General features: G+C 45.8%; 1 protein-coding gene across 3 annotated transcripts in view; it reads right to left on the reverse strand.

Annotated features, from left to right (window-relative positions):
- Nucleotides 1–5,770: 5,770 nt before the first annotated feature.
- BACH2 (BTB domain and CNC homolog 2) overlaps nt 5,771–16,506 on the reverse strand; it is a 357,893-nt gene continuing 347,157 nt past the window's right edge. The window contains exons 6-7 of one of the 3 annotated variants that reach the window (XM_029223454.1): nt 15,317–15,523; nt 5,771–9,928 (exon numbers count right to left, since the gene is read on the reverse strand). In XM_029223454.1, the coding sequence (XP_029079287.1) occupies nt 9,446–9,928; nt 15,317–15,523 (690 nt within the window). In that variant the 3' untranslated portion in view covers nt 5,771–9,445. The remainder of the gene's footprint in view (nt 9,929–15,316; nt 15,524–16,506) is intronic. The other 2 variants (XM_029223455.1, XM_029223456.1) reach the window with 2 other exon arrangements.

The raw sequence follows: 16,506 nt of genomic DNA on the forward strand, positions 1-16,506 counted from the left end.
TTAGTATTAACATTGTAATTTTAAAACTATTTTATGTATATTGTAGGATAAAGAAATATGTAATATGTTAATATTTTTAGGAATTAAGGTATTTAGTGAAAGAGAGAAGAGATCCAAGCATGAAATAAAAAAAATTTAGGGGTGAAATCCTATACTATTTTGTGTGAAGTGGAAATGTCTGCATGAACTCATGATTTTTTAAAATACATATCCTTTATTTCTGTTCCTTAAAGGGTCTGGAAGCAATGATACCCTGTAGCAATATGTCATTAACACACCTGAGACCCAGATCAGGATTTCTAAATACTATTTTCCACTGGAAGGGAGGTCTGCTGAGAATCCTCATCGCCTGAACAGGTTAGCTCCTAAGGGCAGAGAGCAGGATGAAGAAGGAGGGGGAGTCTATCAAAAGGAACAAGTGCAAGAGACTCAGTATCCTGAATATGGGTAAGTGGCTAGGCTTAACATTTCCAGTGATAGTATTTTTTACAGTTTTTAAAAATTCTCTTACTCAAATAATTTAGATGAAAGTGCTCTGGAAATTTGTTAGAAATTTGAAAAAGTGCATCTAGTTGTGGTAAATAAAGATGCCTGCAAATTATTTGAAGAAAGCAAACAGAATTTGCTTTCTATTGGAGCTGGAACATCAGCCTTCTCCCTTGGACTGGGACTTATATTATTGGCTCTATAGTTCTCAGAACTATGCCACCGGCTTTCCTGGGCCTCCAGCTTGCAAAAGGTAGATTGTGGAATTTCTTAGCCTCCATAATTGTGTGGGCCAATACGAACAAATCAACCAATCAATCAACCTGTATCTATATCTATATCTGTCTCTCTATAAAATCTCCTATTGGTTCCGTCCCTCTGGAGAACCCTAATACCCTGGGTAACTGCCCAGGATTTTGCAGAACGGAGCCCAGTGCTGGCTGGGGCTGGTCTGTGCTTCTAGCCCAAATGGCTCCTGAGTCTTCTCTGTTCCAACTTGCAGAGGAGGAAGTGAGGTGTGGAGATGTGAAGAGGGGTGTGATCTTTTCCACAATGAATTGGTAGAAGAGCCTGTGAAGACCAGGTGTGTGAAAACGATGCTGGGGCCAAGCCAAATGGGTGCCATTTTAAGGGACATACCATATTCCAGGTGCTTAGGCCACATGATCTCTACCGCGTGCAACTGTGTAAAGTTGTTGTTTGTCCTCATTTTATAGACCAGAGAAGGCTCAGAGAGATCAAGTGACTCGCCCCACAGCTAAATTCCAACTGAAGTGCCTGTTTTGTAGCTGGAACTCAAATCCAGATCTAGTTGCTCTGAGGCCCATGCTCCTCGCAGGAAGCCCTGCCCTCTCTCTTGTCTGTGACCATCATGATCCCCCTGCACAATGATTTGTTTGTCCATCTGTCTACCCGACTAGCCTGTGAAAGCTTTCAGGATAAGGCTGTGCATTTTAAATCTTGGATGCCCAGTATGTAGCCCAGTGTTGGCTGAGTGCATGCATGTTTATGTATAGATGCCAAAGACCAGACGTTACCCATCACTTGCAACCCTCCAGTCTGATCCTTATTCCCTGGTGTCTTGTCCTGCCTTGTCTGCAGGTTTATTATGAGAGACTCTTTCAAGAGCCCATATGGCAGCGTTCCCCACCTCCCCCATAGCTTTTCTTGTCATTTAAATTTCCTTCACTCTCAAAAGCCTTTATAGGGTCATCAACTGTACAGCACAAATAGAGGTTAAAAAAAGAAGTTAAAAGGATGCAGTGTAAAATGTAACGCTTCTAGTAAATGTTGCGGTGTCTCTGAAGGTTTCCGTCCATTGCTTTAGGATGAGGGTCACTGCCTCGGGTACATTTGTCTTCAAGGAGAGGGAGTGAAAACTAGCCACGGAGAACCAGTCATGCCTCTTTCTGGTTGACAAAGCAGCCAGTAGCAAGTAGATGTTGGGATCTGTAGGAGCCAGGGGGTGGGTGTAGGGACAGAAGGGATCATGCTCTTGAGTCAAATGAAAGGAAATTTCATAAGGTGATGTGGGATGTGCGGCTTTGTCCATATTTCTGGACCTGGATTCTCTGATACCAGGAAGTATCGTATTCATTTATACCAGGAAGGCAGAGGTGCTCAGTGGGGAGAACTGGAAGCCCATCCCACTCTGGGCACCATCAGAAGCTGGCATTAGATGTGGAGTATGGTCCTGCCGATGCATCCTAACTGAGGAGGCGAGGGTGATGAATTGGAGAAAGGTGGAAAGTTCTAGAACTATTTCAAAGAAGAGCTCAATTTTTTTTTCCATACAGCATACAACAGACCTGCTGGCAGGGAGTAGGCAGACTGAGATTCCTCACTGTGCTCTGGAAGTAGATACAAGTCACACCTAAGGTGCACATTCGAAGTAGGAAAGAGAATGGCTGCCGCCCGTTTAGGGCTGGGCGGTGTTTGAATGCTTCCCTTCTGCAGGATATAAGGGCCTTGTTCTGTATCAAACCACAATTGCCGTTCCTGCCACAAGCACAAATGTTGGGGTCGAAGGTGCATATGACCATCAGTTCGAAGTGACCAGGTTTTCCTACAGAAAACTTTGGGACCATGACACACCGTTTTCCTAGAATGGATTGAATAACTTCATGTCTTCAGGCAAAGGACTCTATTTTACCTCTGACACCTAAGATGTTTCACAACAGTGCACGTTTGCTAACCCCGTTATATGGTCCCTGAAGCCCTCGCCTCAGTGGGTAGCCCGTGGAGGGAGTGGAGTTCAGCAACTGGTAATTTCAGTTTTCCCACCTGGTAGGTGGGGTCAGGCCATGCACTTCTGGAAGCTCAGATCCCGGCAGCACTGCATTCTCCTGCCATCACTTGAATCCATCCCCACTGCCAGCTTGGCCAGACCACTTATGAGTCCCTTGTACTCAAGCTGTCTGGTCTGCCCACCATTTAATAGCTTGTTTTCCCTTTACATCAAAATCCAAGACTCAAATGATCAAATATTCTTTTCTGGCTTAGATGTATGTACACCCTAATCACAATTCTAAAATCCTTGCCCTGCAATTCACTGTATCTTGGCATTGGTTTTTCCTCTTCCCCATTTACTTTCATTACCTTTTTATTTTCAATTAAACCTATTATTTTCAGGTAATTGTAGATTCACATGCCCTTAAGAAACAATATTCTTCACCCAGCTTCCCCCAATGGTGACGTTTTGCATAGCTATAACACAATATCAAAACCAGGAAACTGGGCTTAATGCCTTTTGTTTACTCTCAGGCACTAGGAATTTTTGTGGGGTGTTTTTGGCTGTGCCGTGTGGCATGCGGGGTCTTAGTTCCCCAACCAGAGATCGAACCCATGCCCCTTGCACTGGGAGCATGGAGTCTTAACCACTGGACCACCAGGGAAGTCCCGGCACTAGGGATTTTTAAAATTGGGAGTTGAGGAATCGCATTAGTTATCACATTTTTAAGATTTCTAATCAGATTAACCAGGTAGCAGATAAGGGTCCAAACAAGAGGAAGAGACGTGGCTTCTCTGGGAGGAAAGAGTTCCTAAGGCCTCCAGCTCTGTAATCTCTAACATAGGGATCAGAGAAGATCAGTTTACAATGTGTAATGATATGTCTTTATTTCATCAACAGAAATGGTGTCTAGACAAAATTCAGTTAACACTAGCAATTCAATTGAGTTTTTTTTTTTGCACAATAGTATATTTACAATGAGTAAATGAAGTTTCAATTCATTAGTTCATAGCAATGCTTTTTTTTTCCCCAAAAAGGTAAAAATTCTTAGTTACAGAGAATAAGCATCAACAGCCATTTCATTTTTTACAATTAAAAACCACAAGAAAAACCACAATCACTTAGAAAATAAAGACAAGCCTAAGAACTAGTACAATAAAATGATGCATTGAATTAAGTTACATTAATCGCATAGAATCTGTGTAAAAAGTATGTAGAAAAACACCTGATGTAACCTGTTACAGTCGTTGACCAGTTATGAGAGGTACAGAGGGTTATACAGGTAGATATGTGTGAAAACTGTCCGTATTGTTTGACCTGGGGAGGAAGAGGAGAGGGGCTGCAGCCCCTTGCATACACTGAGAAGACCCTGTTTTGAATATGGCCTCTGGAGTTTGTAAGGCATAGATTAGAGGTGCACTTGCATCAGACTGGTTCTGGAACAAATTCTCACGGGCCCTTCGGGCCTCACAAGCTAAGGTGGTGCTTGCCTTGAATGGCTCACCGTGTCTAACCAGCGCCCGAAGCTCCTGCATGCCTGTGGAAGCTTCCCGATCACACTAGAAGTGGCAGGTCTTTTACCTCGGCGCATGAACGGGCATCCCAGCATTTACACGTGCGAAATGCATTGTTAGGACTCATGTGGAGGTCACCCCTCTGTCTCCAGACATGTTTTGGTAGAAGACTTAGCATCAAACTGTAGGAAAAACCCTTTTTGTCCAAGTCCCTTCACTCTTTCCTGTCCCCACGGGAACATTTGGCACCGCAGGGGAGTCTACCTGAAATGAAGGCTCTGGGTGCACTTCTGTGTCTAAGGAGGCCACTGTGTTATCTGAGGTCAGTCCACTGGAATGGAAAGGAAAGTCAGAGCTGTTTGTCCATTGCTTGAGAGTGCAATGCACACACCACGTCACAACAGGCAATCAAAGCTACGAAAGTGGGCCTCTGCAACCAAGTGGGTTTTCTTCACAAAATGGCAGCATCCTTTTCATATTACAATGAAAATGCACTGATATCCATGTGATATAAATATTATCTCCCAGGGTGGAGTGTAGGAAAATACTATACACTTTTCTTTGCAAGAAATGTTTTTGCACCGTCGGTTGAATAATTTATCCTCCATCTGCCACAATAGGTCTTTTCTATGTACAAAGACTATTTGCACGCAGTTTTGTGTACAAATATATTCTATTCTACAGCATCCGTCTTGGATGCCTGGGTCAGGAGATGGCTCGAGCTGTATTTGGCACACACAGCTTGAACACAATGCCCCCATGCACACAGACTGCCCGCACGAATGCCAACTCCACACAGACGTTGATCTGAGGACTGACTCGCCAGGAACTGAACCTACAAAATCCTCAATTTGGGGACGAGAGACCAACTCATGGTCCAGTGAGCAGCTTTATTCTTTTTCTTTTTAATCTTTTGGCCGTGCTGTGTGGCATGTGGGATCTTAGTTCCCTGACCAGAGATTGAACCCGTGCCCTCTGCATTGACAGTGCAGAGTCTTAACCACTGGACCGCCAGGGGAATCCCAGCTTTATTCTTTAAAAAAAAAAAAAAAAAGTATGTTTCTTTGCCTATTTATAGTGATTTGAGGACAAAACTTGATTCTGGCTGCCTTCTTGATCGGCAACTCCTCCAACCATTGCTAAGCACTAGTGGCACCGTTTGAAGTCATGTATTAAGCGGCTCCTAGTTGAAATGGGGTATAATGTATAGAACTAGGTAGCTAATAGGGTTTTGAAAGAGCTTTGCAGGCTTTTACACATTTTGGGAGGATTATGCTCAACATAGCATGTGGATCAGCTTGAAGGGGCAGGATTCAGTGGTTTCTTAAAAGGCGTAACATTTTCACACCTTTGTTTGTTTCTTCTTTAATGGCCATCGTAAAGCATTAAAAGAGAAAGTGTAGGTTTAGACCTCTTGATGATACACTGGACTTCACAGTGTGCCCACCTGGCTTTTAGCAGTCCCCTCATACAAGTCCTGTTGCTGGTCCCTGCCTTCCTTTTCAAGGAGAAGTGGCAGTTGACATACTAATCACCAGCCTTTTTTTTTTTTTTTTTTTTTTACTTCCTTGGGAAAGCAACACAAGGATTAAATCCAAAATCATAGTGCATCTTAAAAGCAGCATACCTTTAGAAAGACAGTTAATAAATTACTTGTACACTATACAAAATAACATTTCCTAGTGCAGCATCACCTCTGACGCCTGAGTCATTGTTAGGGAACCCAGAAGAGAAGGAGCAGGTGGGCTAGTAACTTTGCCAGCTCTATCTTTGTTCGTTTTTGCAACAGTTTTGTTCCAGAATCAGTATGTCATGAAGTTCTTTTATTCAAGGCACCCCCAGATAAGGAAGAGAAACAGACACATACGGCAAAGCATGCACCTGCCCTAGCCTGACCAACCTGAACGAAGTGAGGTTGTCCGGAGACACAAGTAGAACAAAGGCAGATCCGACGGGAGGACTAGTTTCAGGCGGATGTTAACTAGCCACAGGGCCACCTCCACTGTCCCCGTTCCAACAGCCCATGCCTGACCCAGCCACCTGGAGACACAACTCGCCTGTCGCAGGGACCCTCCTGAACATTCTGTAGCTGGAAGAGTCCTTTATATCTGTAAGGATGGACCCTTAAAGATACCACTAAATGTCACCATGCCATGCAGATGCTATTCCTTGCTGTTAACTTGCTTTTCTCTTTCAGAAAAGACACGAGTTGCACTAAGGGATCCCAGGGAAAGGAGACAGGCTGGTTTTTAAAATTCCACTTGAGGCAACTTGGACTCTGGTCCCCAGCTAGTCCTCCCTTTGAATCAACCCGGAAATAATCTTGACAAGCACATGGTTCGGAGCCGTAAGAGACACAGACGCGTCACGTCAACAATTGCACAAAGCCAGTCGCTTGTTCCTGGTCGATAGTGAACCAAATCCCAATAACTTGTTCACATCTCTAAGAAATCGAAAGACAGTTTCTCCAACAGTGTTTTTAACCAGTTCCCACGGCCAGAGTGGCAGGGGTGTGACTGGGGCAGAGGAAGAAACGCGAGGCAGGGGCTGGTGGGAGGAGACTGTGGGCTGAGTTAGCAGGGAGGGGATTAGAGGACACCCCTCCCCCCCCAGCGGGAGGCCTGCCGCACAAGACAACAGAACGGGGACGGCACGAATGGGACCACGACTACCAGATGCACATGTGTTGGTACCAGGGTCAGTCACGCCAACGGGCTGGTTTAGACCTTGTTACGATATGAGCAGAAAACATTCCTTTTTCCAAAGAAGAGGAGGTCACTTAAAAAAGGCAACAAGAGAGTTAAAAAACCAAAAAAATACTGTTGGCCGACTCTTCTACCAGAACACATGCCTGTGATGGATCACGTGATTCACAACGAGTTTAAATTCGAGTTGTCACCAGTATTTCCCAAAGGCAAACCTCATGGTGAAGCACAGAACTCTTTTACTAGGCCAAGAAATCCCAACAGCCACAAGAAAAACGGTACCTCCAACTCAGAGCTGGATCACAGTCTGTCTCAGACGAGCACGCACCATACATACACACGTGAGAAAAAACAAAAACCCAGAGGCAGGTTTTAAAAGTGGAACTATTTTCAAAGAAAAGCCTTTTTTTTTTTTAATCCTACCGCATGAACCAACAAATTTCTGGCATTCATACATATTTAAACATTTAGCACTAATATTTGTACAGAAAAAAGTTAATACTAAAACATATGTTACTATGATTTCACTTTTCGCCTACATAATATACTAATTTCCCCTTTTACATGCAGCTTTAATATCCTCCAAACAATGGCACAAATAAAGAAACAAAATCAACCACCTAGTCCCCACTGCCCACCACCCCATCCCCACATCAGACTGTTCAGGACTTTTCCTGCAGCCGGCCCGGAGGAGGGAGGGAGCTGATCTCTCCCCTGCGCCGGCTGTGGCGTCCGGCACACCTTCCTGTAAACGTGGTCAGGGGCCAACGTGCCCCCTGGGCCAAGGGAAGCTGCTCTCTGTGGGTTGCAAGCCAACTAGTTTTGCAGCAAGAGAAGGAAATGATCATCAGGTGAGGGTAAGGTGTGTGCCTGGTGAGTGGGGGGCAGGGAGGGCTCCTGGCCATGTCGTGTCCAAAGCCTCAGAAAGAAATCTGCCTTCGGACTAGAGAAGGGTGGAAAAATCTCAGAATTCAACTCAAAGCATTTGGAGAAAGAAGGGAGAAAGAAATGCTTTTGCCTGCGTCAGGGACAGACCTCAGGCTAACATCTGTCCTGCTCTCTCCTACTCTGGGCCAGCTGCGTTAACCCCAGGACGGCCACCTAAGGGCGGCACCCCCAGGGCTGTGATTCAGACCCCCCTCAGGTGAGTCCCTGGCGGGAGGCAGGTCCTGGGCTGGGAAGCTGGCTTGCTGAGCAGCCAAGTCGTTCGACGGAGAAGTTCCTACTATCCTATGCTTCCGAGAGCAAGCAGAGGCCTGGGGAAGTGTTGAAATGAATGGGACTTACTCCCGGGCTGAGAAAACAGTTCTAACTTGCTATTTAGGAGCCAATGCCTGCTGAGTTCTGGTACAAAATCACGATTCCTGCTATTTCGATGCGCTTTTGAGTGAGACGTCCAAACTCTTTCCCCACTTAGGAATCTGAACGTCCAGCATCAACTCTGAACTCTGCGTTTAAACTTTGCTTAGGAAAAGGTGGGGAGGAGGTGAAATATAAAAATATTCAAGCAGATTATCGTCTACATCCTAAGATGAATTCATTATTTGGCAAGATTGTTTTTCCTACATAATTATCACCTGAGTGCTTTTTTTTAATTAGCTAACTGTTTTACTTTTTTAACTAAAAGCAAAGAATATACAGTTTACTTGAGTTATACTGAAGTGACAACTTCATTTAAGAAAATAGGTTTGACCCAAAACTCAGTGCAAGTGGCAAAGTTGACCTTGACTGTACAGTATCTGCAAGAAAAAACCAAACCCACGATACTCAACTGGCACCACCTGATGGTGCCCAAACCAAACCAACCAAACAAAAAAAGGTCTGAAATAAAACCTCAAAGAAAGCTTCCAACATTGAATTCTGTCCATAAATAAGCACAACTTGAAAGTGAACTGTGAAGCAAGAAAAACGACCATCTTAACAATTACAAACTAGTTCTAGCGTCAGAGACAAAAGAAGAGGAATGTTGGAACCTGTTTATAAACGAGAAACGAAGTTTCCAGTTTTAGGATGAGAAAATTGAGGCATGCAGGACTTTTGCATATGGAGAGAGATATATATTTTATATATATATTATATATAATATGTACAGTCTAGCTATAAAACTTTGATGTGTATAGAAGCTGTCTTCAATGAAAAAAATTGAACATTCAGAAGAAATTCCTGAGATAGGGTTTGTGACATGGGCCACTGAGAAAAAAAATCCGTGGTTGGGTCCTAGAGGTGTTATAGTCTATCCCTGTTAAGACTGAAATGAACCCACAGACAGACAGCATCATCACTGTCGTCTTTCCTTGCCTGAGCAAGGGGTAGCACCATCGTGAAGGTAACTGTATATCGCTCCTGCTTGAAGGGAGGAGAGAATACTTGGAAACAGTATTGCTGCTAAGACTGCTGTAGTGTGCACCAAATTCCTTCTTGGTTCTTCCAGACGACAGACAAGTGGCACCGCAGGCTGACCCATGGACACCTGGGTGGGAGAGGGTTGAGAATTAGGAGGCAGGCCGTCACTAGGTGTAATCTTTCCTGGGCTGTTCATCGGTTGTACACTTATCAGTCATTTCCTGGCAGAAGTCCACGGTCACCGTTTGGCTCCTGGGTTCCAGAGGAGGTCCTCTGTCTGAGAAGGTTCCTGGGTCAGTGCCTTCCAGCCTCCGAGCAGAAGTACAGTTCTCTGAGGCGCTGCTGGGCGCCCATGGGGGCCCGGGGGCCGCTGTGCCCTGCTCCAAGCAGCAGGGCACGCTTTCCTCCACCGCACACTGGGGGGCGGCAAGGTTCTGCTCCACGCCCAAGGGCACGGGGTTCATACCGGAGGCTGTGGGGAGACCCATGGGTCTGAGGACAGGGCAGTACCGATGCAGGGCCTGGATCTGCTCAGGGCTCTGGATATCTCTGCAGACTTCCTGGGAAAGGCAGGAGAAGTTGTCCAGCAGTTCCCCCATGCATGCTTTCAGCTGATTCCTCTCTGACAACAGCTTCTCTTTCTCACACACCTGAACAGAAGAAAGAGAAAAGGCCTGATCCAGCCTGAATGGGAGGACCCAGCATCCTGTTTTCTGGAGCTTTTCTTTTTAAAAAAATTTTAACAGGTTTATTGAGGTTTAATTTAAATGCCATAAAATTCATTAATTTCAAGTATGAAACAATCAATGATTTGTAGTCAATTTATAAAGCTGTGTAACCATCCCATGATACAATTTTAGAACAGTCCCATCACCCCAAGAATCTCTTTCACTACTACTGCAGTCACTCCCCATGCTTACCCCCCGCCTCAGGCAACCACTCACCTGCATTCTATCTCTATAGATCTACCTTCTCTGGAATTTCATATAAATGGAATCATACAAGCCCACTTCATTATTTCTTTTCTATTCTTTTTCAAATTCTTTTCCCATTTAGGTTATTACAGAATATTGAGCAGAGTTCCCTGTGCTATACAGCAGGTTCCAGGGCTTTTCCAGCGTTGGTTTTTGCATCCTACATTATAGTGTAACTCATAAATGACTAGGTCAGGATCTAGAAACTTGAAAGATGAGAGCCTGGACACATACTTCTGCCAAGTCTCCCGTCTGAGCAGGCCATCCAGATGTGCCACTGACCCTGACACCTTCCCCGTGGTAGCTTCTTTTCATGCCTCTCTGAGGCCCAGCCGAGTGACCAGCAAAATCACCACGAACCAGAAAACTGCAGAGAATCAAGGTTCCAGTTTCCTGGAATTTGGGGTTTGCAGAGAATCCATTGGAAAACTCTCAGTCCCAAACCTTGTAGTTGAAAATCTCCCCCAAATGCATTAGGTTGCGATTTCTGAAGGTCAAAAAACAGTCCATCAGTTCCAACTATATGACATTCTGTAAAAGGGCAAACCCATAGAGATAGTAAAAAGATCAGTGTTTGCTAAGGAGTGGGGTGGGGGAGGGAGGGATGAAGAGCTGAAGCACAGAGGATTCTTAGATGAAGCTACTCTATGTCACTGTCATGGTGGATACATGCCATTCATTATACATTTGTCCAAACCCATAGAACATACAACACCAAGAGTGAACCCTAAGGTAAATTATGGACTTGGAGTGATTACGATGTGTCATTATAACTTCATCAGTTGTAACAAACGTACCACTCTGGGGAGGCTGTGAGTGTGCAGAGGTAGAGGGCAGGTGGGAACTCTGTATTTTCCCTTCAATTCTGCTGTGAACCTAAAACTTCTCTGAAAAAAGCAAGTCTATTTAGAAAAAAGACAATGAAAATTGCAAAAAAAAATCAACCATCAGCAGTTTCACATGATTCAATCCTATACTTCCCTGATGGCGCAGTTGTTAAGAATCCATCCACCTGCTAATGCAGAGGACACGGGTTCGAGCCCTGGTCCAGGAAGATCCCACCTGCTGCGGAGCAACTAAGCCCGTGCACCGCAACTACTGAGCCTGTTCTCTAGAGCCCGTGCACCACAACCACTGAAGCCCACGCACCTAGAGCCCGTGCTCCACAACAAGAGAAGCCACCGCAACGAGAAGCCCACGCACCGCAACGAAGAGTAGCTCCCGCCCGCCGCAACTAGAGAAAGCCCGTGCGCAGCAACAAAGACCCAACGCAGCCAAAAATAAAAATAAATAAATAAATTTATTTAAAAAAAAATCCTATATCAGTAGGCTCTCTGGCCTCTATAGCTGATGGACTGAACACAACGGCACAGATGGCTGGGGACTGTGCAGTGAGTCCCAAGACCAGTTCTCTCTGGACACAGGAAGCAGGGACAGAGGTGAGAAGGCTGAGCCCTAGAGTACCAGCCCAGGGTTCTGAGATATTCTCCTTAGAGGAAACCCCACATAAGCTCTTGTGTTACTAAAGTTCATCACCCCATCAGAGAGGTGAATTTAGCCACCACAGAGGAGACTGATGGAGGTTTTCCCATAACTAGCTGTGTGAGGAGAGAAGAAGAGGACGCTCCGTGAGGTGCACGCAGTGAAATGGATGGAGAAACGGGACATCTGAAGCGCTGTGAAGTGAGTCCTCACCGTTTGCAAGGGTGCGCAGGAGAGATGAGAGGATGCAAGACGATGGGAAAAAGAGTGGGGGGAGAGGGAGAGAGAGAGAGAGAGAGAGAAGCAAACATACCAGTGGGTCTCCTACATGGGAGGTGCACGTGCCGAAAGACGAATGCAATCTGGCAGACAGTGTGGACATGTGTGTCGGAGACAGAGATTTACACGGGGAAAGGGCACCTGCTAAAATATTTATAAATTTATCAAGAAAACATGTTTTAAAAATGAAAAATAAACAGATGTACAAGTGCAACTCGAGAGGAATACATTTCGCAAGTTTGCAAAAGCAGAGTGAGTGGCGTGCTGGAGACCGCGTGGGTGCGGGCGGGAGCGAGTGGGCGCGGGAGCCGGGCCTCGCGGGGCGGGACCAGACTGTCCCCGCCCACCGGGAAAGGGCGCCACTCCCCAGAGCGGGGGCGGGTGTGGAGTAAAACACATCCGGAGGGCTGGCGAAGAGAAGAAATCTTACACTCGTGGCTGTGCAGCTTGGACCTCCTTACCTGGACCTGCAAGTCTGCAAAATGGGAGGCAACACCAGCCCCAGGAGGGATCGCGGTCTCCATTCTGCCACATCATCCTGGCCAAGCCACCCACCCCTCCACGTCCACTGATCTATGAAAGGTCCTGGGCCACTTTCTAGGGGGGAGAAGATGAAATGCTGCACGTGACAGGGTTTTGGTTCTCTGCAGGAAAGGCAGTATAAATCAAGGCCTCGGTTAAGAACAGGATGCTCTAAGTCACAGGTGCCCATCGATGAGCCCGCGACACTCTCGTTCAGCAGGGAAATGCAGCACATTACTCAAGGGGTTTCCAAAAAAGCAGGGGGAGAAATAGGAGACGCCTTCTTGGTTTCTCAACCGAACAATATTAGCAAAGGGTTTTAGGTATCTGCCAGGGGTATGGCTTAGACTTTCCTATTTGCTCAGTATTACAAAATTACACAGGGAAGAGTGCTAATTACAAAAAATCAGGCGTTTCTCAAATATGGATGATAATAGTTATTCTCATACCTGAAAAAGAGTGTTGGGCCGAATTACTATAGACATGTGCTTAAGGCCCGGAAACCTTATACCCAGCAGGCTCAGCCTTGCTTGGGTCCCCACTTAAGCCCAGCAGGCTTTCCAAAGACCCGCACTCATCGGCAGCAATGACTTGCTTCCTTATGTTGGCTTAAGTTAAACATTTTTGTTGTTGTTAAAACAACATTAAAGGGCTTCCCTGGTGGCGCAGTGGTTGGGAGTCCGCCTGCCGATGCAGGGGACGCGGGTTCGTGCCCCGGTCCGGGAAGATCCCACATGCGCAGAGCGGCTGGGCCCGTGAGCCATGGCTGCTGAGCCTGCGCGTCCGGAGCCTGTGCTCCGCAACGGGAGAGACCGCAGCGGTGAGAGGCCCGCGTACCGCAAAAAAAAAAAAAAAAAATCAAAAACAACAACATTAAAGAAAAATTTGAAGGAAAGAAGGAATTTGTAATCTCATGACTCAGTCACAATTTCTAATACATTTTAGGGCAACAGACATTTCCTGAGAGGCTTCTCAAGACTTGTCTTGTTGTGAGGAACCTGCAGTCTAGGGCCAGGGCTGAGGAGACAGACACATACACAGATAATGCAAGACTAATGTGGTAAGTATGAAGCCAGAGGTCAGATCAGGGCCCTGAAGACAGGTGCTCAGCTTCACCAGGGACTCAGGAAAGGGGCTTTTTGGAGAGGTGAAAGTAACCTGACTCTTAAGGAACAAAGGATGTAGTCAGAGAAAAAAAACAGTCGAGGACTGTCCGAGGTAGAGGAGAAACAGCAGAGGCATGAGCACAGAGGTAGAAACAGCAGGAGACGAGGCTGAGGGGAAGTGCATCCAGTTTGATTTTATTGGGGGTCCAGTTCCAAGAAGGGAGAGGAGGGTGATGCTGGAGGGTAGACCGAATCACAGAGAACACAGTGCATCTTGCTAAGGAGCTTGGCCTTTATTTTGTAGGTGATGGCAGCCGCTGAACATGGGCACATTTCCCCTGCTTGGTTGGTGTTAATTAAATTAAGAGAGAAAAAAAAAAAAAGACCCCGAGGTCCAGGACTATCTTGATAACAGGTAACATTTACTTCGGCTTCTCAAATGTCTTATTTTGCTCTTAGGTTCTCGTTAGGACAACGGCTTACCAGGAGGCAAAGGACCGCCACGTATAGCCTGAGGACCCAAGCTTAGATCATGACCACAGTCCGTGGGCTCCCTCTTCTTCAGCCTGACACAGACAGGGCACGTGGGATGAGTTTCCAGGATTTGGCCGGCAGAAAGGCTGAGCTGAATGAAGTTGCGTTAATTGCCTTCAAGGGTACAGTCAGGAGCCAGAGGCCACCTGGATTTACTTCCTGCAGCTTAAGGTTGCTTATCAAGGAGAAGGGAGTGCAGAGCTCTGAGTGAGGGGGAGGCGTGGGAGATGGGAGATTATTCCCCGAGACAAAATACTCTCAGGCACAGGGAGGAGGTGACAGCCACTTTGAGGCAGAATTCAGGACCCTGGGGCTGTGAAGGGCTTCAAGAGATCACGTGGCTGAGCGACCCCTGGTGGTAGGCTGGTGTCCCGCTTCTAACCCACACTCCTCCATGTCCATGGGAGGTGGGAGAAAGCAGTGCAAATAAGATTTGGAATCAGGCAGCTGGGTTTGCATTCAAGCTCTGCCACATAGTGGGGAGTTACCTAACCTCTCTGCACTCTGGTTTCCTCCTTTGTAAATGGAGATAAAGTAGAACCTAAATCATAGGGTTGATGTGAGGATTACATGTGATCACCTACAGAAAGAGATTAGAATAATATCTGGTCCACATATGCATGCAGTAAATGTTAGCTCTCAGCACATGTTGAATGGAAAATAAAAAAGAAGCACCTCTAGGGGAGGGGAGGAATGGGAGTTTGGGATTAGCAGAGGCAAACTATTATATATAGAATGGATAAACAACAAGGTCCTACTGTAGAGCACAGGGAACTATATTCAATATGCCGTGACAAACCATAATGGAAAAGAATATGAAAAAGAGTATATATATGTATAACTGAGTCGCTTTGCTGTACAGAGAAATTAACACAACATTGTAAATCAACTATACGTCAATACATTTAAAAAAATATACGAATGGCTAAAAGATATAAAATACTGACAAACAATCACACACCTGCACAGACACAGGCATTACAGATATAAAGCTATTATTTTTGTTGAGAACTCGTTTAAAAATCAACTCGAACTTCCCTGAACGGTGGCCTTCTCTCTACCTCTCTGGCCTTCGCTACTGTAACTTTGCATCAGCCCCGGTCACTCCAGGTTGCTGACAGCAAAGGGCGGGTCAACTCACCAGTTTGCGGATTTCACATTCTAAGTTCTGAATACAGTCCAGCTTCCTCTTGCGGCAGCGCTGGGCCGCGATGCGGTTCTTGCTGCGCCGGCGGACGTCGTGAATGAACTCTAACTGCTCTGAGGTTAGCTTGTGCATCTTAATCATCATCTGGAAATCATTCCTCGGGAGATCTGTGATTTGATCTACAGGAAAGGGAAGTTTGACCTGGAACCAAGAATAACAGAACATGATTATGGCAGCTGGATTTTTGTTTTCATTCTGGCAGGTGGAACATCAAAAATTGGAAAAACCTCCTTTTTCCAATGACCGACTACTCTGAAAACGACTGAAGCAGGCAGTGATTATCCTTTCCTGTTTCAAAAATAAATAAGATGTAATATTCGGATAATCAAACAGAATGTAAGTACACACATTATAATGTGGTTGTTATTCCTGAGATCTTTGAAGCAAACAGCATGGAAAATATTGGAAGATGTATACATTGCCAGGGCTCTATAGTTAGTTGAAACCTACTCCCGTTGAGTCTCAACTCAGTAAAATGACAATTTGTAGACAGACATCAACTGAAGAATCATCTAAAACACTTGAATGAAGAGAGCACTGCACACCTTGAAGATGCTGGAAAGATGAAACAGTCAGTGTAATCTATAGTTACAACAGCATAAGGGAGACATAGGGAAAGAACCTGGAGGGGCTATACCAGTATGATCTAGGAGTTAGAACTGGGCTTTAGTCCTTCCTGCCAGACGTGAGACTGCAGGCTGGTTACTTTACTTCTCTGAGCCTCAGTTCCCTCATCTGCAAAACCGGGGCGCGCCTTTTAGTTGCACGGTGCTATACACCCACTGGGGACTTTGTATTTTTGGAAAATACAATGGCCAACCCTTCTCACATTTTCTTTTACAACGTGATGTTGACCTTCCTCAGTCAAGAGGTGGGATGCGTGTTCCTGCCTCTTGACCCATACAATGCAGCAGGAGTAATGTTGTGTAACTTCTGAAGCTATATCATAAAAGCTGTGCAGCCTCCCCTTAGGCCTCTTAGATTGTGGTCTCTGGAGGACACCAGCTGCTGAGCCTCAAGGACACTCAAGCAGCCCTGTGGAGAGCCCCACGTGGAGAAGAACTGAGGCCTCCAGCCAACAACCAGCATCACCTCACCAGTCACATGAATGAGCCACCTTGGAC

The sequence above is a fragment of the Monodon monoceros genome, unplaced genomic scaffold, assembly GCF_005190385.1.
Source record: "Monodon monoceros isolate NGI ecotype Baffin Bay Population unplaced genomic scaffold, NGI_Narwhal_1 Super_Scaffold_15, whole genome shotgun sequence".
NCBI classification, from domain to species: Eukaryota; Metazoa; Chordata; class Mammalia; order Artiodactyla; family Monodontidae; genus Monodon; species Monodon monoceros.